General features: G+C 40.1%; 1 protein-coding gene across 1 annotated transcript in view; it reads left to right on the forward strand.

Moving 5' to 3' along the window:
- LOC111874385 (aristaless-related homeobox protein) overlaps nt 1-20,846 on the forward strand; it is a 68,136-nt gene that overhangs the window by 44,193 nt on the left and 3,097 nt on the right. Inside the window, exon 3 of the mRNA XM_023869854.2 lies at nt 18,117-18,207. Coding sequence (XP_023725622.1) covers nt 18,117-18,207 — 91 coding nt within the window. The remainder of the gene's footprint in view (nt 1-18,116; nt 18,208-20,846) is intronic.

Consider the following 20,846-nt stretch of genomic DNA (forward strand, 5'->3'; position numbering starts at 1 on the left):
CTGTAGTTAGGGTTTGGATGGGTAGTCGGATTTATTGGACGAATTAACACACAACTCGTGACTCCACTTTTGAAAGCACTATCACACAAAGAGTAGTGTTCTCAATCACGGTCTTCACTGCTCATGCTCTGCTTGGTAACGTCTTCCAACAGCGAACGTCCCTCTGCTCCAGAGCTCACCTCCTTGCAGGCAGGCGACCAACTCGCACCAACCTCCTACTCTTCTAACTGCCGTCTCAAGATTCTCTCGCAATGAGAGCTGGTGCTCGTTATATATTCTTGGTACGGACTGCACAGAAAACAACTCTGCCTACAGTTCTTGAGTTGCATTAGTGTCTGTTGCGGCCATTCAATGATATCTACTGAGCCATTGCTTAGTAATGGGCGTGTTTACAGAGCCGTTCTCTATGAAAGGCTGTCTCTGCTGGATTTCCAATTCTGGCTTTCAGCACTGGGATAATCGTAACACTTGAACATACCTTCAGAAACTCTGTTTTCCGACAGTTGGATAAAACAGCTTCCAGACTTTGCTGAAATAACGACATAATGACGATATCAGCACAATTCGGAAGTTTCTGCCACAACGCAGAACGTAATTTTTGTCTTCTCCCGCTCAGCCACAGCATTTTTCTCGTATCGTTCACACGAATTTATCATAAAGTTATTTGATGTGTTGCGTATATCTTAAGTGCCATGGAAACTAATTGTGTTTCTCCTAATTTTATCTCTATGGTAGCTAAACACCGCGAACTGTGACGTGTTGCTTACTGTGCTCTCGGGCCGTGCCATAGCTCAGGCTGTTAGTCGCCGGGTTCCCACCGCTGCAGCCGTGGTTTGAGCCCAGGTCAGGACATGTGGAATTTGTGGTGGACAAAGTGGAGCTGGGGCAGGATTTTTTTCCTGGTGTTTCGGTTTCCCTCTCAACTCTCATTCCACCGACTGCTCCAGAATCATCATCTATCACCTGGGACAGGTACAATAGGCCAAAACGTGGCCAACATTCCAAGCGAACTCAGTCTCACCACATCCGAAGAAACTAAAAAAACAAACAAACAACTATGCTGTCAAATCGCGAAACGAGTATTCTTCGTTCGCTAATCACATGCTAAAATGATTTGTTAACTTTAATGGCTGAATAAGTAATAGCACAATAGAACATTGCTTGTAGGTATAAGTTTTTCTTCCCCTTGGCACTACAGCCCCAGTGGGCCTAGGCCTACCTCCATGAACTTCTCCGTTCACTTCCGCTTTTCTAGATCTTACACATTCGGTAGGACTCTTTGGGCGGGTGATCAGCTCGTCGCAAGGCCTCTACCTGTACACAAACACAGAAAAACGCATATAAATATCCATGCCCTGAGTGGTATTCGAACCCACGATCCCGGTTTCCAAGTGAGCGAAGACAGTGCATGCCTTGATGGTATAAGTGCCATCCCAAAATTCCATAATTAGCAAATTGCTTGGTGCACCCAGTTGGGCCACTCTTATCACAGCTTTACGATATTTCGCCCCCAAACGGACGTAGCAGCAACATATTTGAAAGCAGTTGTTACTTACTGTGTGCTTACAAGCTGTTGGCATATATTTTCGTTGTTTCCTATGACAGAGCAACGTGAGATGTCCCCACGCATCATTAGGCCTGTTCCTCCTTGCCAGCATTATACCGCAGTACATACTCCAGCACTCTGTTAGTTCTCTTTAAACTTTAGAAGGCGCTTGTGTGATGTGAAAGTCGCATCGCTGAAGGAATCCCACGCATATCCGGTTCTCAATTTCCTAAACCTGCAATTACAGCTATGATATTGGGATTTGGAAGAGAGTATATTTGTACTCTTTGCTGGTTGGTCAGAAAACATGTGTAATTTAAGTTAAGGGCGATTTTCATGAAGAATTGAAAGCAACACCTCTTTAGATTTATTTCTGCATTTAATTTTAATTATGTGGCATATAGTCCCGGTACTAAGCAGTGACTCTTTAAACGGAGGCCGTTGCTAGGTAACGACCGCAACAAACACGCATGCAATAGTATAAGAACTGAGTTTTCTGTGTGGTCTGCCCAGCGAAAGTTACTATACAACGGAGCGGTAAATACGCATCTACAACGGTAGAAGGGCTGGGTCTTCTGCGTGATTTAAGCCGAGAAGTTACATTGAAGACAACTGCTGCTGCGATTCCGCAAAATATAAGAGGCTTAAAATTGGCGGTGGTCCAGCTTGCGATCGTTCAAGTGACTAAACTGCCGTTGTAGCGAAAGTTACGCAAGATAGGCATGAACTGCTCTGTAAAGCCTAGCCTGTACTGACAGAGGACTTGTGTGTAGAGCAAAAGTTAAGACTTCTTGTTATATGTGCGAAATATACACTCAACGAAAGGCCAGGCGTTTTCATAAGAGGCAAACCAGTCATCTCGTCAGAGAGGATGTTACATGAGGACTATTACCGCATGGGTTCAGTTGAAAAAAAAACTGGTCGTGGGTCTCAAGGGGCTGACTCCAGGACGGACTGATCGGCGGTGGGCCGCTAATCGTAAAGTAACTTCGACTTTCTGCAGTTCAGTTAAGAGTTCAGATGTGGAATGTTAACCAGCGGGCGACGGTCTGACCACGGAAACTGAAGAAAATTCCCTGTTACAAGTCTTTGCCAGGAAACGGCTAGTATAGACTGTAATAATTTTAAAATTTTGAAAAAAAATTTAAAGGAGTTTTCTAAAATTGGAACTTAAGATTTTAAAAGTGCCAGTTCATGAATATCAAAATTGACGTGTGTGGGTGACAAAGATGATGTACAAATCAGACAAATATCAGCGAAGTAGATTCTGTTAGCCAATTTTGAAGACCTGTGTGTTTTTAAATTTTAAACTGGGTGCAGTGTAACAGCTACGTGAGTGTATACACCTGATGATGGCCGTTTGCGGCCGAAACATCTAGTGTAGAAGAAAGCAAAACGAAAGACCTACAATAAATTGTTACATTTAGGACGGAATTTATATCATATAAGATATGACGATGTTTCAAGCTTGTGTATAAACCACTTTTATTGAAATGTATATAGCTTGTAGCGACGGAGCGAAACTGGAAATCATGTGCCGTTGAAAGTAAAGTTCATTTGGTCGGATGCCCCTCAGCTAGAACTAAATATAAGCAGTATAATAACCTGTCATATTGAAACGAATTTCTAGTAAGTTTGGGTTGTATTGCTGAAATCAGGAAGCCTGGCATCTGGCACGGGACGTGCATGATTAGCGTAGCCACCGAACTGCCGCACTGCAACCGCTTCTGGGAACGGTGGCTTCCAGCCAAACGATGGCTGTGATTAAACTTACCTGTTGGTTCCGAATGTCATTTCAAGGTGAAAGGAATTCTAATTAGGTCTGTGTAGTAGAATTAATTAGACGCCTAAATATCAGGGCGTCAGTATTAGCTTACGACACTGTAATAATTGGATCAACATAAGATTATTTTTTGTCGGAGACTTATTTCGCGAAGTTAGCGGCCTCCGTAGTCTAGAGGTAACGTTCTCACCTCATGACTCGTAGTACGCGGGTTCAAATACCCAGCGGAGATCGTCGAATTTTTAAGGGCGGAAATATTCAGGGAACAAGTCCTCCGGGAGGGACTTTAAGCCGTGAGTCCCGTGTCGTAGCTTTACGGCACGTAAAAGAACCTCATATCTCCAAAGGAGGTCACTGAGCCAAATTAACGGACGTTTCCCGCCCAACAGCAGTCTCTAATACCTCTGGTAGATGGGGGAAGCATTATAGATACCTCTCAGCTAGTAGAGCCGGTCTCGCTGGCTGGGCGGGACTGATGGTAAGCACCAGTACCGGTAGGATATAGAGACTGGTAGAAATCATAGAGGGAAGCACAATGGACCAATACAGGTCTCAGTGCATGGGGAAACCCACCCTCTCCAATAACTAACTAACTAACCATTTCGCGAAATTTGCCCATAAATTCTGTGCTTTATCAAGTAGGTAGAGTATTTCTATGTATTGTGCTGTCTCTTCCACCCTAGGCTTCTTAACTCTGCAAAAGTTTGCTCATATTCTAAGCAGATCGGCAGGCATAGAACGCATAAACAATATTTCGAAAGGTGCACTGTAAACATACTTGCTACGTCAGTGCACCGTCAATTTGAAAGGAACAGCTAGCTGCCCTTCCGACCGTAAGAAGGTGAATGTTGATTTTAAATGTTAAATTATATCTTACTGTGTAATTTTCATTAGGTCTATATGACGAATAGCTGTTTACAACTGCTAACATTGCATCAAGAAAGATTGGACGGGCAAAACACTTAGTGCGACCGGGAGAGACCAGAAATACTCGTGCATACAAATATTTGTTCGAAAAATGTGAAGAAAAGAGAAAAATACGTCTTGGAATACCTAGACGTAAATGGGAGATAGTTTTAAAATGAATATTAAAGAAATCGCATGTAAAGTGGTGGAGAAGCCTCACTTGGCAAAGTCCAGAGTCCATAGCTTTCTCTAGTGAAGATGGTAATGAACCTTCAGATTCCATAAAATTCGGGGCATTATTGAGAACGTGAATGGTTATTAGCTTCTGAAGAACAACTCTGATCCCTGGAGTCAGTTGTTTATTTTATTTCCTTTGGCGTTCCTTGGCCTACCTCCATGAAACTCTCCGTTTCACTTCGGTTTATTACATTTCAGACATTCGGTAGGACCCCTTGGGCGGGTGATCAGCTCGTCGCAAGGCATCTTCCTGTACAAAAACACAGAAAAACGCGCACACGCGCGCACACACCAAAACATCCATGTTCTGAGTGGGATTCGAACCCACGATCCCGGCTTCCAAGCGAGTGAAGACAGTGCATGTCTTAGACGGCTCGGCTTCCGTGACCGATAGTTGTTTATTTAACATACGAAATAATTGGCGTTCCAAGAACTGTGTACAAACTCTTGTTAGAAGAATGTCGTGAAAAGTTATTTATTTACGGTTAACTTGCGTAATATGCCTTTTAATGCTTACACGAGAGGCCTATATCATCGGATGTGAGAATGATTGTGAATGAAGGATTGGGAAAGATGTGGAAATAATCATGGAGAAGATTAAGGTACGCTTAGAATACTTTCCTGGAGAGACTAAGAGAAATCAGCATAGTCGATTAGCCTGTATTCTCTCGGCTTGTTGTGTTAGAAATAATGGACAGCCTCTAGAGACATGAATATAGGTAGACTTCTCTTTGTATAGGCCTAGCTGAAATTTTCATTGTTCCGCTGTAGCGGAAAGAATATTGTTGAAAGTCATTTCCATAAGACAGTGAAGACGCGATGTTGGGAACTGAATAATCATGTTAAGAAAGTTGTTGTTTTCTGTGCCTCTTTCGTCCTGTTATTAGACAAAGCAATGGAATGTGGACACGGTAAATATAAACGATCTGTCAGGAGATAACAGGTGAATTTGTAGCAAGAATAACTTGAATTGTTGTGAATAATTATATCACTTATTCTAATGGTAGACACAATATGGCCTGAATTATGTACACACCAGACAGAACAAGTGTGATCACAGGAAAGCACGAAGAATGCGTCTACAGGGATGGCCGTGTAGAACTTTTGTGAACAGGCGTTCCTCCGAAACGTCAGTTCACACAAGAACTACATGGCGCCACATTCCAGAAGACGGCATTCTTCATAGTCACTGCTGTGAAAATCTGAAATCTTACACAGGAGACCATATTGACGTTTTCTTTAAGGGAAAATTTACCATGTCTCTTAGTATAAGGAGACATAATTTTCTTAAAAATGAAACTATCCCTTGAATGTTGACGTGTTCATAATTTCGTAACTGGGCATGAAATTGAGATTTATTTATATTTCTATCACACCAGACTAAAGAGTCTGTTGCCACTGCTCAATTATAAATTTTCCGCCACGTCTTCTCACAACTTAAATATAACATCAAAATGCAGGTCTAACACTGTTAAATTTCTAAACATTTTTAAAGATTTCCTGTTTGGATATTTTAGAGAAAATCAAAGTATAAAACGAATACATTGGGCACTATTTAATGAAATATCTTTAATTTATTTTCTAATTTTGCCAAGTATTGCGATCGAGAAGATACAAACATTGTTTCCTGTTCTAGAGGTCCCAGCTTCAAATTTCGGAATGTTTCTCAGTCTCAGTATTCTATATCTCTTCTCATTTGTTAGTCGATCCCAACGTGGAATGACAGTTCTGTGTGTATACTGTCTCTATAGAGTATAGTCCTTCTCGATAAGCTAATAGTCGCTCACATATTCAAGAAATTGCCCACCTTACACGGAACCCAAAAAATGCCTTACCGTGTTCACAGGAAGCCAACATGGTCTCCTATTGCTGAGCCAAAGTAATCCAGAGCCCATTCTTAAACCTGATTTCTTTAAGATCAACTTAAATACTATCCATCAACCTACGCCTAGGTCGTCCAAATCCTATTTTTTCGCCATCAGATTTTCCAACCAAGAATTTATGTATTTTTCGTGTTTTCTATGCGTGCTGCATGCCACGCCAATTCCATCCTCTAGATCTGGTTTAATACTGAAACGCTGACACAACATGTGTTAAGTTTTGGCTGTCTTCCTGTTAGCCCTTCAATACGCGACCAGGGACCAGTCCTTGTTGTGAAGCAACTAACTAGCCCCATTATCTGATCTTCACTGCATTAGCCATACAACAATCTCCTTCTCAAATTGTTCGCCTTCTTCTCCCAATTATACCCTCCGAATCTGAGTTCCGCATTCAGGATAATTTGCCTAGAACTACCGCTGTGAATTAGCAGGGCATTAGTGCAATTTTAATCCTCTTGGCTCGGTTGGGTGGTTGTGTACAGTGGAGATGGGTGGGGGCGCTGGGAACTGCAAACAAGACTACATCCCACTATGCTTGCTGTAACTTAACTTTATATACTCTTCTTCTCGGTTACACGGCTGTTGGTAGGACATGACTTAAGTTAACTGAGACCGGAATACGGGGGTTGAATTGGAGGGTGTCGGCTCACTATTGGACATGCGATTACCCGTCATTGTGCTCTCCCAACAATAGTCCCAATTGCCTCGAACAAAACACTAAATGGTCCGTTAGCGAAAGCCTCGAGATGGGGGATGGTTTCCTGCAGCAATTTTCCCATTTGTGCAAATTAATTAGTGAAATTGTTTCCAATTAAGATGCAATTCAGTGTGTTGTTGTCTACCGGCGATATATATATAGGCCTATATAAAAATGGCGAACATGCAGCCACACCGTAAGTGTTGAGGTTTCAAAGAACCGTAATGAATGGTGTACAGTCACGGACTTATGGAAATGGAATCATATGGTTTCTTACAGATACAGCAGCAACTAACATGCAACAATGAAATAAGGACACTGCCTATGAGACAGCAATATGGAATAGAGATTTTAGAGATAAAATTTCTTACAAGTGTTGATGGATAGACGTTAAAAGGCCAAATTAGGAATATTTTTTTTTCTTTCCTCTTGCTCCCACTTTAGAGCACAGGGCTGATTTCTCGATTTAATGATAATTTTTACACACGGTAGGACTCCTTGGACGAGTAATCAGCTCGTCGGAAGGCCTCTACTTATACACAGGATAACACAAACACAGAATAAACACACACACACCAAACATCCATGCCCTGAGTGGGATTCAAAACCAAGATCCCGGCTTCCAAGCGAGCGAAAACAGTGCATGCCTTAGACCGTTCGGCTACCGTGACCGACAAATTAGGAATATACATATTAGAAATAAATTAAACGGATTTAAATTAAACAGTACAATTAGGAATGATTGAAATTGGACGCGCCAAGTGGAAAGGGCTGTCTAGACACTTAATGAGCGATACATTTAAAAGAAGAAGATTCATAAAGCGCCTGAAACGATGGTGGATGGACTTACCTATTCACATGGGGATGGATCAGCTTAACAAATTAAGCACAACGTCATGAAGGCGTATGGGAATGTGGATATATAGATCCACATATTCTTGACCTCGGCACTATTTGAAGGTGAGTGGTCAGGTTTACGTCCCTGCCGCTTCATCACCGAGGGAAGAGCCCCCGGTACCCATTGAATAAGAAGTTGATTGGGTCCCAGAGCCAGTGGACGACATGGGGAAGAGAAAATTCTTGTCCCCACCGGGACTCGAACTCCGACCCCTCGGTCAGCCCATAGCCAGTCGCTATACCGACTGCGATATCCAAAAGAAACAGTTCTTGTAACAATTATTGACTTGGTATCATTCAGGCAACTAGTCAGAGAAAAATATCTATTTGAACATATTGAAATATGTCGTCAAAAACGAGGACGGACTCGAACTGAAGTTATTCATATAAATAACTATTGTGCTTCTATTTCTGGTATCATTTCTGATTTCTGTTGTCACGATCTCTATACTTGGGTTGCCATGTTGCATAATCTGATTAAATACCATTAGTTTGTAGGGACATTCGAAATCTATGTTGAAGCCTCTTAGAGGAAAGATGAAATCCGCTTACTGTTACTGTATCGTCTGCACTCTCCAGATCGTAATTGGATATCTGCACACTTTGTACAGGGATAACGGGACTCGAAGAGCATCCAGTTTTATTGGGAGGGAGGGAATTGTACGGTATTGTAAGCAGACGTCATTCGTGTCAAATGCAATGGTTCCACCGACAGGTACAAAGGGATTGTGTTTGTGTCTAAGTGAGAAAGTGACAGAAGGACGGAGGAAATTAAATAATGAGGATTTTCATAATTTTGTACTCTTAACCAAATAGTAGGCCTGTTGTGGTCAAATTAAGGAGATAATATGCAGTACGCCTGCACGAAGGAGGCGAGAATTGCACACATCACCATTCATCCATCCATTCATTCATTCAATCAATCAATCATTCTTTCAATCAATCAATCAATCCATTCATTCATTCATTCATTCAATCAATCATTCATTCATTCAGTGGCTCTACATCCCTTTGTTAGATTCTGGCCACTTCTTCGATTTCGTAATCATTTTTCATAGTCGGTAGGACTCCTTCGGCCAGTGATTCGCCCGTTGCAAGGCCACTTCCTACACACAGAACAGCACAAACCCAGAATAAGCGCATACAGAGACATTCATGCTTTGAGTGGGATTCGAACCTATGGTCCCAGCGTTCTAGCGAGCGAAGACATTTTATGCCTTAGACCGCGCGGCCGCTGTGATCGGCTGGACATAGCACATTATTAGGATGAATTTAAAGGAAACACCAGATTGGAAGACCTAAGCATAAAAAGAAGGATAACATATTACTACAGCTTGAAGAAATATAATCGAGGGAGTAGACTAGGCCCAATTGCCTCAATATAGAATCCAGTAGCAGGCTGTTGTGAACAATGTTGAACCTTTTGTTTGAAATTGCTTGATCAACTACTCGACTCTCGTATTCTTAGTAAGAATTTTACTTTATGGAATTTGGTAGTTTCTTTGTTAAATTAAAACATTCGCTCTTCTCAGTAGGTCAGGTTATTTTGCTACCTTTTTGTGGAGCTTTTTATATTTTCTTTACCTTAAGTGGACACATGTCTGTCCATTTTTCGGTATCTTTCATTTCGGAATGTACGCAACGAATTCGTATCATCTTTACATAAAATGAATACACCCTATGTGGTCATGTCTGTCCGTTCTTCCGTATGTTTCATTTCGGGAACCATTGAATGAATTTTGATCAAATTTAGCATTTGTAGCCCGAACAGAACATTTCCGGTTGATATCTGTTGGTTCAATGTAAACCCTACTTCACATTTAACTGATATCGAATAGAGTCTATATAATAGATTCTGAAACCTGAAACTGCCTAAGCTATTGGCATGTTATCACCAAACAGTGACCATCAGTTACGTCACTGAGGGGTAGTTTAACGTTCATCAGCTATTATTACGGAGGGATGTGGGAAATTAAACAGGAGGGTTCCATAATTTACTAGTCGGGTCTGATGTTCGGTATATACTCTTCAGTTCCATACACAATTGTGAAGGAAAATATAATTTTAATATATTAATTTTATTATGATGATCACAGTCGTTGGCGCGATCGAACGTATGTAATAACTTCGGCCTCTGGAACTCTGTGATTATGTGTTCGAAGGTCACTCGGGCCATGGATGTTTATTTGTTCTTTTATGTGATTTCTTGCCCTCGCAATGGTCCGAGACATCCAGCCAAATTTATAATAATTCATACTTTTATGAATTGGTTCTGAAATGAAACAGGCCATGAAGCTGAAGAATAAGAATTGTATTATGAATTTCCATCGCCAATTATTCTGGTTTTGAAGTTCTGATTATCTCGTCCGTTGTACTCCATTTGACAGTGGCAAAACTACTGCGATGTATATAGTGTTTCATAATGAACGTAAATCAAATATACGTCATAAACTATTCATGATTTTTGGTGATTATTGTGTTTGAAAGACACATACGCCTTGGTATTTTGAATATTTTCCTCATTGGGAACCAATGGACATAATTTAGTACCTACCATTGCATATTCTTTCTTAATTTCATATTCCAAAACACGTTCTTTATGTAGAGAGTCTACTACTTTGAGGTGACCATAATCACTATACAAATACCATTGTTACTCGTATATAAAAGATCCGAAATGATGCTTGAAAGATGTATGCAGGGTGTATCACAACTCAACGGCAAAACTTCAGGAACGGACTCCTCATGTAGAGAGAACAAAAAGTATATGACAACATGGGTCCGGAAATGCATATAATTACACTCTGCACGCCACTGAAAACAATTGGCGACATGAGTGCTTTCTATCGGTTGGTCGGCCTTTCACTGGGAGGACATATCTATGATTATCATGACGTCACCTGTGATTACTTCGTGATAAATTTTCCTCTTCCAATTCTTTTCAGTGGCGTGCAGACACAATTACTACTCTGTAATTATATGCATTTCCGGACCCATGTTGTCATAAACTCTTTTTCTTCTCTCTGCATGAGGAGTCCGTTCCTGAAGTTTTGCCGTTGAGTTGTGATACATCCTGTATATTTCAGCCTGTGGTAATATCATTATATTTAGTGATAATGTAATTTATAGTTTTTAACAATTTCTTATATTTTCATTTACCCGAATATTCAGCGTAAACTTTATATATATTATTTTTGTAATGTTAAACAGTGGCACGTTGATTATGAATGGTCACTTGTTAAGGATAAGTAACAAAGGAATCGTGAACTATTTTAAATACTGTTCAGGAGATGTGAAAACCACAAATTCCCTACTCAGGGTGCCTGGTCTCTTGTGCCATGCCCAAGGGGGGATTCGCTCGAGTGCACGTAAAGCGTTCTGCATCTGAGACAGTATTATTATGCAGTGTCTCTGATATACATATTGTGCGGCATAAATGTTCCAGTTATCTGCTTTCTACTGATTTAATGTGTGAACCAGAATAACTTTATATGTGGCGGTATTACTTCCACCATAAGGGAAAAATGAGAAAGTCGAGATAATACAGTTACTGAAGTTATAAATAGAGTTAACGTTCACAGTTTCAACAAAACTGGCATGGTTTCCTCTCGCTTCTTATTTTCATGCATTAACTGTAGAATTTAATTTCTTGTGTATTTTATATTATCATGAAAACCTCAAAATTTGCGGGCTGTCTGGTCACACATCCTCCCGTTTATATAATGAACAACATTTCCTGGCTGTCTGGTTACATATCCGCCCGTCTGTATAATGAACCAACATTTGCGGGCTGTCTAGTCACACATTCTCCCATGTATAAAATACAAGTAAACCAACATCTGCGGGTTGCCTGGTTACACATCTGTTTATATAATGAACCAACATTTTCGGGCTGTCTGGCTACACATCTGCCCACCTATAAAATGAACAACATTTGCGGGCTGTCTGATTACACGTCATCCCGTCTATAGAATTAACTATTCTCCACTTCTTCTTCTTCTTCTTCTTCTTCTTCTTCTTTCTTTGTTCAGGTAGTTTTGTCATCCTTTCATGCAGTATAATACAATTAATTTTGGTTATAAAAATTAATGGGGAATTGTTTGAGAACTTCGTATTATTTTCCAAATAATTGTAGTATAGTAGAGTGTTTATTTCATTGCGTATCTTTGATGTAATATTATGAGATGGTGTTAATTAATGCAAGAAGACATAAGCCGGAACTTGGAAGGCTATACTTCCTATAATACGGGAAAACAATTTTTCGCTTCACTAGCAGAAGATCGAAATAAAAGCCCGTAATTATAAGGGTAGAGAGTAAGTCTTATAACATGGATACGTTAAAGTACTATGGAGCGACAGTTACATATTAAAGTTATGTCTCTATTCATTATTAAGTTCACAACAGATGAAATTAGATAAAAAATATTTCTATAGTTTGGTTCAGAATTATGTCCCGTCTCAGATCGTATGAACGGTCCTGTAACAGTACCTCCATTCTTTCGCCTGCGGCTCCGTTCGAATAGCCGTGCAGGGAGTGGTAGTCGATGGCGATCTGCCCCTCCGCTCCGATGAGCACTTTGACGCTGGTGTTGCCGCTGCTGAAGTTGCTAGGTCGTAGCTGGTTTCGGCTTGACCCGGCTCCACCGCTTCTGGCTCCACAGCTTCTTCCTTCATTTGAGGTTATTAGTGGTTGGATTTTAAGATTGTATCCGATAATATGAGCGCCAGCAAACAGCTAGAGGCTGTTTACGATTCGATGGTAAGTGGTGAAGGAAGCATGTGGAAGTTGACGGTGGTTTGGCTAGCTAGTGGAGATGAGTCTCTCTTCAAGTCAAACACAGGTCAGATTCGGACAAGTGAGGGTGAAGCACCTCTGATCAACACAATGCACTTTCCACCACAACACTTTATTGTTGTTCCTGCGATTAACATGGTACAACTTTCATCACTGTCATTAGACTTGATACTCTGGACTCAGGCACTCGGTGAAATAGCTATTGGTCACGTGACTGACTACACACTTAGCGAGTATGGTTCGAGCTGCGAGGTATAGCTTACTTCCTAATGCCACTTAATTGCTTAAATTCTTACAACATGATTTAGCTTCGGTTGACTAGTCGCGGATGTTACACCTCCACTAAATTGCTCTCGATCAGCTTGCCAAATTCCTTGGTGCCGCGCGCTTGTTGATTAAGCTAAATCTCAATATGAGTCGATATGAGAGCAAAAATTTTGGACTTAGAATAATTCTTAGAATTATTTCTTTGCCAGAGTGATGCGGGGTTTGCCTCCGCCAAGTTCAAAAGCTGGTAGCCTACTAAACACTTACGCTGACCTCCCTGCCGAGCCAGAGGTCATAACTGATTTGTATCTGCCTATTCTTATCTCCTCCTAATTTCCCTGATCGATTCAAATAAAGGAAGTTGGCTGCATTTTGGTTCCGGCCAGTGACAGACTACTTTTAAGGGAATTTCGCCCTAAAAGACAAAACGGCGAAATTAACAGCAATGCAACTTATGAGGGGTCACTAATGATCCGTTGGCACTCCTACTCTTGGCTTACGGCTGGTAGAAACGGTCACTTCTCGAAATCTCAAAGTGTTTTGCCGTTGTAAAACTAATTCTACATTTCTAAAGAATCTCAATGGGGTTTCTTGAAGTATCACTTTCTGCCCTTTTGGAAAATAACACCAGATGCTTGGATGTAAGAACTAGCAGATATCCTTGTCCGCGCAAGCTTGGTCTATCTGCTCATCGCCTATTCATTGTTCTTACAGTATGTCTTAATTAAACCTTTGTGCCTTCGTAACTTCTTAACTCCATTTTTTTTCCCTGGCACTACAGCCCCAGTGGTCATAGACCTTTCTCCATGAACTTCTCCGTTCACTTCGGTTTTTCTAGATCTTACACATTCGGTAGGACTCCTTGGGCGGATGATCAGCTCGTCGCAAGGCCTCTACCTGTACACAAACACAGAAAAACGCACACACACAAACTAAACATCGATGCCCGGAGTGGGATTCGACCCCACGATCCCGGTTTCCAAGCGATCGAAGACAGTACATGCCTTAGACCGCTCAGCTACCGTGACCGGCACTGAACTCTATTAGCTACTGAAGAAAAAGGGAGGGAGGATTTCGAAGGTGCGGTTACGGTCCTACATTTCATCTGATATGTTATATAGTTACAGTTATGCAGTATCGCATGCTCAATGAAAAAGTGGGCCTGCGCTGAGGCTGGTTTGGGGGGAAACGCATGGATAAATGAAAATGCACGAAAAATATTTATTCGGAAAATCTGAAGGGAAGAACCCAGGTGACACGAAGGAATGATACTAAAGCGAATATTAGAGAATTGAAACGCGAAGTAGCGACGCGGTTACAGTTGGTTCCAATGGCAGTCTCCTCTTAATACGACGTCAATGAAATGTTGGGTCCCATAAACTCAGGAGCTCTTGAGTAGCAGAATAACTCTTTGAGAAACAGTGATCTGCATTATCGTGAAATAAAGTAAGAAATATATGTATAACAAATTTCACCTTCTTTCCCTTTCGTTTACTTGGCCCGAGAACCCTAGAACCCTTTATTGAATATAGAATATATGTTTAAATTTTTATTTTGTTGTGCAATATTTTTCACTCGTATAAATCTAAATATTAGTGAGTTAAGCTGGACATGTGCACTGAAATTCATGTAGGGCGCCACGTACAGAATCCATCATTTGTCATCCGAATTTAATCAGAACTTGAATTCTTCCGCAAGTAATATTAAAATTCCTGAAAATGGTATTTTACAAAAATACTTTCAGCGTGTCAAAAAATTTTTAAATTTAAAGAGACAGACAGACAGACATACATGGCGAAGCTAATAGAAGCATTTCTCAAAGCTTTGTTTTTAACGTGGTAGAACCTCTGCATACCCCCCCCCCCCCCGCCGACAGGTATCGTCTGTGGTTGGACGTGTACTTGATGTTTCTTCNCCCCCCAGTAGTATTGGTTCTCAGAATGAACAGCTGTTTTTTTTCCTAAACAGCATTAATCGGTTGACCTTTTAACTAATGAAGAAGCAGTGTGTTTTCTATTAGGCAGGAATTTAATTACTGATTAGTATGTACATGAACTCTATTCTCCATAGGATTAACTATCAACGTTTTGAAATAACACTCTTTATCAGAGCAGTAATTTGCTGCTGACCTTCGATAGCGCAGTCATTGTTCTTTTCGAGCCTCGTCGGAAAACGTGACTATACTTTGTTCCTTCAGAACCACGTACGTGTTCTGGACTGAGGTTTCCTGTTCGAGGAAAGGAGACATCTAACTGCTACTGTCGACTATCGCAAACCACCCTGCATTACTATATTAAAAAAAGGTAAAGCTATCCCTGTAACAGGCCATAGAGACCCATAGAGTTGTGAGAGGTTGAGGCTCCCACATTTTCTAGTAGATCAGGTCACAAACGGCATTGAGTGTTTCAGTCTTACGCTCCGTCCGTCCTTAATCCCCAGGAAGATTCCTGGTACTCACTTTTATTACAAGCTGAGTCGACCCCAGCACCATAGTGCGGCAGAAATGACTAGGTCAATTGAAAATTCCAATGACACAATCGAGAATCGAACCAGCGACCTTCCACTTTGTAACATATTGCCTTAACCAACTACGTTACAGCGTGTCCCGCAACACTGTTTTAATTTTTGATTAAGTTAAGGCATGCGCCAAAAAATCTGGCCCTGGTTATTAGTCGCGTATCATTATATAGATTTTATTGAACACATTTTCGAACGTCCATGTATTTTGATCTTCAGGGTGACATTTGTTCAAGGAAATGTAGTCAGACATCTGTAACTTTGTAGAATGAAATTATTTTGGCTCCTTTGCCCCCAGCATGAACACGTGAAACCAAGTCTGTAGTCTGCGTAGAAGTCTTCAAGGCACAAAGTGGCGTGGAAACATAATAATTGCTGTTCCTTCATATAATCTCACGTGAAAGGGAATGTCACCATAGCAACAGTTGATGTCAAGTTATATATCTGATAGAATTCATTTAATTTCCCAAACTTTCCGTTTTTGTTATTATACAACAATAAATAAATAAGAATACAATTTGAATTTTCGAGAATTCTGTTCCCAATTATGACAGACTATATCTTGTTCAGTTAACTCCACATCTGTATGCGTGCTTCACATAGGAGCATATTCGATGCGACAGAGGAGCTTAGGGAAATTCTGTTAAAATTACTCACTGAAGGAAAATGTCTTGTACCTCACAAACCTCCTTCGTGGAAGTTAGCACACCGTGGCCCACGCGTGACTGATATTTGACAAGCATATTAATTATTAATATAATATACTCGTATCTGTATATTTTTAATTAATTTTTTTATTTGATGAGTATACAAGTCGGAAGTGTTTCGGAAAATAACAGGAAAAATTTTATACATGTAACTGGAATAATTTATAGGCTTTAGCAAAAAAAAAAATAAATAATACATGAAAGTCCATATTTTATATTATAAGAAATACTGTTTAATTGGGCGCCAAAAACAACAATGAGAAAAGAAATTTGGGTGACAGACAGGAGAAAAATTTATACTACTTTTAGGGGGTCGGGACCTTCATACAAACACATTTGTAATATTATTGTACCACGTAGATCCGTTGCTAGGAAACGAACGCGAGATAAGCAAATATACAAAAGCCCTTTCTTGAATGACGGCTTCCCAAACAAATCGTGTTTCCACGGAAACGATTGAAGTACAACAATAAGGAGCGGTGTTTTTTGTGCGGTCGATGCCGAGATGTGTAACCGGGACAAGTTGGGAGCTACGGTTAGTTAGTCAGTGAAGACAGGAGTAGGAAGTTTGCGTGAGCTGGATGGCAGCTTGGGAGTTAAGAGAGTTAGAGCAAAGAGACAGTTGTGGGATATTCTCCAGTCGGTAAGGACGTTAGCAGAAAACAGTGTTATAATCAGTTACCAGGAAACGACTAATGAAGCCATGGAAGACGTTATGTGCGCTGCAGTTAGTGATGAGTGTTCAAGCCAGTGAGGATGTTACAGCTACTTGTATTTACCTGTTGTTTGCATAAGTTGTCAATAAATCCAATCACCAATCCAAACCCCGTCTATAGTCACACTTCTTCAAGTGACAATATAATTTATTTACTTATTTATTTGTGGTTTATTTAAAGACGCTCTCTGTATCTTAGTTTATTTAGCGCCGAATACATAACTACGTATAGGAAAATATGAAAAGAACAAGTAGATAGATTAACGAAAAGAGGTGACAGAGGATATCCTGAAAATAAATCCCTGGTGGGGCCTTTAAATAAAAGGGTACCGGGGGTAAAGGAACCGGAAAGCGAATCACTCAACTCCACCCCCCATGTTGAGCAGAGATTAAGAATGTATAGGACTATGCTTCTACTCTGCCCTCCTAGACGTTTTCATGGTGAGATTCATAATTTAGAACATGAACGCCCCCCCCCCTTTCTTTTACTCTTATGCTCTTGAATGGATATGGCCGTGTACTTCATGTTATTGGTTTGGAGTTAATTATATAAGGCGAAGTTTCGGGACCTGTCGGTAGGAAGAAAGCGAACAAGAGTGTCTAGCTGTGTCACTGACTTCCAGGCTAATAATCTTACGTACTCCGACATTGGGTGACGCAATCGACCGCTGTCCGCCACGACACAGGTTTTCAAGATAGAATTGCGGCCCTTAATAAAAATGATCTGTCATAGCCTACATTGGGCTGATCAGAGTGACTGCGCGGTCTAAAGCATGAACTGCCTTCGCTCGCTCGAACAATGGGATAGTGGGCTCGAATCCCACTCAAGGCATAGATGTCTGTGTGCGTTTACTCTGTGTTTGTGTTGTTCTGTGCGTAGGTAATGGCTTTGCGATGGGCTGATCCCCCGTCCAAGGAGTCCTACCGTCTGTGTATAGGATTAAGAAACTGAAAAAGCGACCAAGGTCCAACGAAAGGACCGTAAATAGACAGACAGATAGATAGATAGATAGATAGATAGATAGATAGATAGATAGATAGATAGATAGATAGATAGATAGATAGATAGATAGATAGATAGATAGATAGTCTATACTGCATATTTAGATGCCTAATTTTGACATTGCTAAATTTGCAGACTGATGCCAAGAACATGCCTGTGTTAACAGGTTTGGTTCCAGAATCGGCGTGCCAAATGGAGGAAGCGAGAAAAGGCGCTGGGTAGGGAGAGTTCTGGCTTCATCCACGGGGATCAACCAGGTGGGTCTTCTCACCCTCGTTGCTTATCTCGTAAACAGATATAACAACTGAATAGATGTAGGTTAGGCTTATACGACATAACCGTGTATCCTACTGGTGGCACCACACAGAATGCGTTTCAGTGCAGATTTACTGGGAACTAGAAGTCCTCGTGGATAACAGGGATTAAGTCTCTCGAGGCTTCCCATTTTATCTTTATATTCAACTCCCCTCCAATGATTTTCATATCCGTTAAAGCCCCTGGTTTGTCCGTGGGACTTCTTTCCGTAGCTTTAGTATAGGAGTAGCAACCTCATCTTCTACCACATTGTGTTGTTTCTGTAATCCGAAAGTCGCTGTAGGATATCTTCATAAATTTGCCTGCAGCTGCCTACGTACTAACACAATCTGATTAAAAGCCTATGTATTTTTGTGTATAGACCATATATTATTTTTTTAAAATGTGCGTAATATAAGTTGATCTTTTGTATAGAAACTATTATAAGTAAATTTAAGAATATGCATGTGTAATATAAAATATATTCGAAAAATGAAACCAGTCTGGACTTCGGCCATAAGAAATAAATGGAATGATATGGTGAGTCTTGTGTTTTTACCATACGGCCGATTTAAATTTAATGAATATTTACACGGATGTGAATATGGGTAGGAAGAAACTTCTTTATATATCATCGAGAGTAAGAAACTTCGGTAATCTTGGCATGAATTCGGAAGACCATTTTGGGTTAATGGAAAATGGAAGATGTACGCATAATTTCCTGTTTCAGTCTTATCAGCTGTACGTTAAATTATTCTAAGAATTAAGTTAAATTTTGCGGAACTTTTGAAGTACGATTGTCATCTAAATAATAAGTAAAAATTCAGGTTCCACCTCACAGAAAACTGTGCGTAGTCGTTACAAAGGCCAACTGATCTGTGCTAGTTAGGTAAATAGTATCTGTTTATTGTGTGAGTCGTATGAAACACAGGCCTAATTACACTCTTTGAGTAAAATGCAGATTGTATTTTAATTAAGTTGGTATATATAGTTACCACTTTGTTTGTAAGGATTAAAAATATGTGACAAAAGAGACCCGTCATTATTTCAGTGCAGTATATTTTAAGCACAGTATTTAAAAAATGCTGCATTATTAAACAAAAATATTTCCGGTGATGTAATTTTCAGTTTTTTGACATTATTTACAGCCTCATTATGAAAGGTATTTTAGAAAATAGAAAATTTATTATATGAAAAGAACAGAATTCCTATTTGGACAGAATAATAATGCATAATACCGAATTGCATCAATATTTGTTAAACAGTTAATGAGATTCATGGAAAATGTACTTATGTATTTACGTAAGATAGAATTTATTATTGTTCAGCATCGCTCGAAATAAAGATAACCCTATGATATTGTCATATCACCACACGAACAAAATTTTAATAACGGTATGAAGTTCATTTATGACCTTAAGTAAAGCAAGTCGAGCCTGGATATTTGTGCTCCATTTTTGAGTATTTGTACGCAATATACAAATAAGTTTTTTGTGATTTTTGGATTTCTCAACGACGTTTTTCTTTTATTGAAGATACATATATTTCCGCGGAGAGAGTCAAAATAGAAACCTCCCCCACTCTTTAGTTATTAATTTTGTTTCGTATCTTTAAAAAATATGTTATCAGTAATGGGCCAAGCGCGGTAAAATATTCACCATCTAGAGAAATCCTCAAACAAAAGTTATGATCAGGCATGTATCATATATGAAGCATATATTTTTGTCGGAACCGCGATTATATGAAACGAAAAAGTGTCGAATTTGAATGTGATCTTCATGCAAAATAAATGTGGGATTATGTTGAGCCGATGTGAATGTAAATCGAAATTAGTTCCATAATTTTAGTCACACGCACTTCCCCCAATTCCATAATTTGAAAATTTCGTTACGTAAAGAAATATAAAGGAGAACTGGTATACATTCATATTATTGACGGATGAGAGATATCACCAAATGTCTTCAGACACTCTTGTGTCTGAAGACATTTTATGAGTTTTAAATGTTCGGCCACACAGAGCTCTACGCTATGTTCGCTACGTACGCTACTTACGCTGTGTACACTCTGCGACGCAGGTAACAAAGGGAACATAGCGTACGTAGCGTACGGAAGTCTGTGTCGCCAGTCACATTGGCTATAAAGGGAGATATTTTTCTATTCGTATAGCGAACATAGCGTACGTAGCGCTCTGTGTGGCCGAACCTTAACAGGATCAGTTGATTGTTTCCGCATCAGCACTGTACAGAACAGTGAACTGAATAAGGAAAGCGACTTTTAACAACACATTTATTGTTGTTTCTACCTATTTCGTCGTAGTAATGAAATTACTTGTTGAGAACGTAGATCAAATCACCAGTAATGTTACCGGAATCTTGCATGCGTTGTGTGATTTCTCATCGCCACTGTAGGCCATTAATTTACTGCTAGACCCGTGGACTCCCACAATGTCTACTGTATATCTGAATCGAGAGATCGTATCGCAACACCGATTACGTGGCTTTATTACCGTTGATAAGATACATGTACCCGTTACTCATTATTAAACTTACATGTATAGGATAATGAAAATTCTATGAATGTTAATAAGAAGCTTGTCGCAATT

This window comes from Cryptotermes secundus, unplaced genomic scaffold, assembly GCF_002891405.2.
Source record: "Cryptotermes secundus unplaced genomic scaffold, Csec_1.0 scaffold197, whole genome shotgun sequence".
In the NCBI taxonomy this organism is placed as follows: Eukaryota; Metazoa; Arthropoda; class Insecta; order Blattodea; family Kalotermitidae; genus Cryptotermes; species Cryptotermes secundus.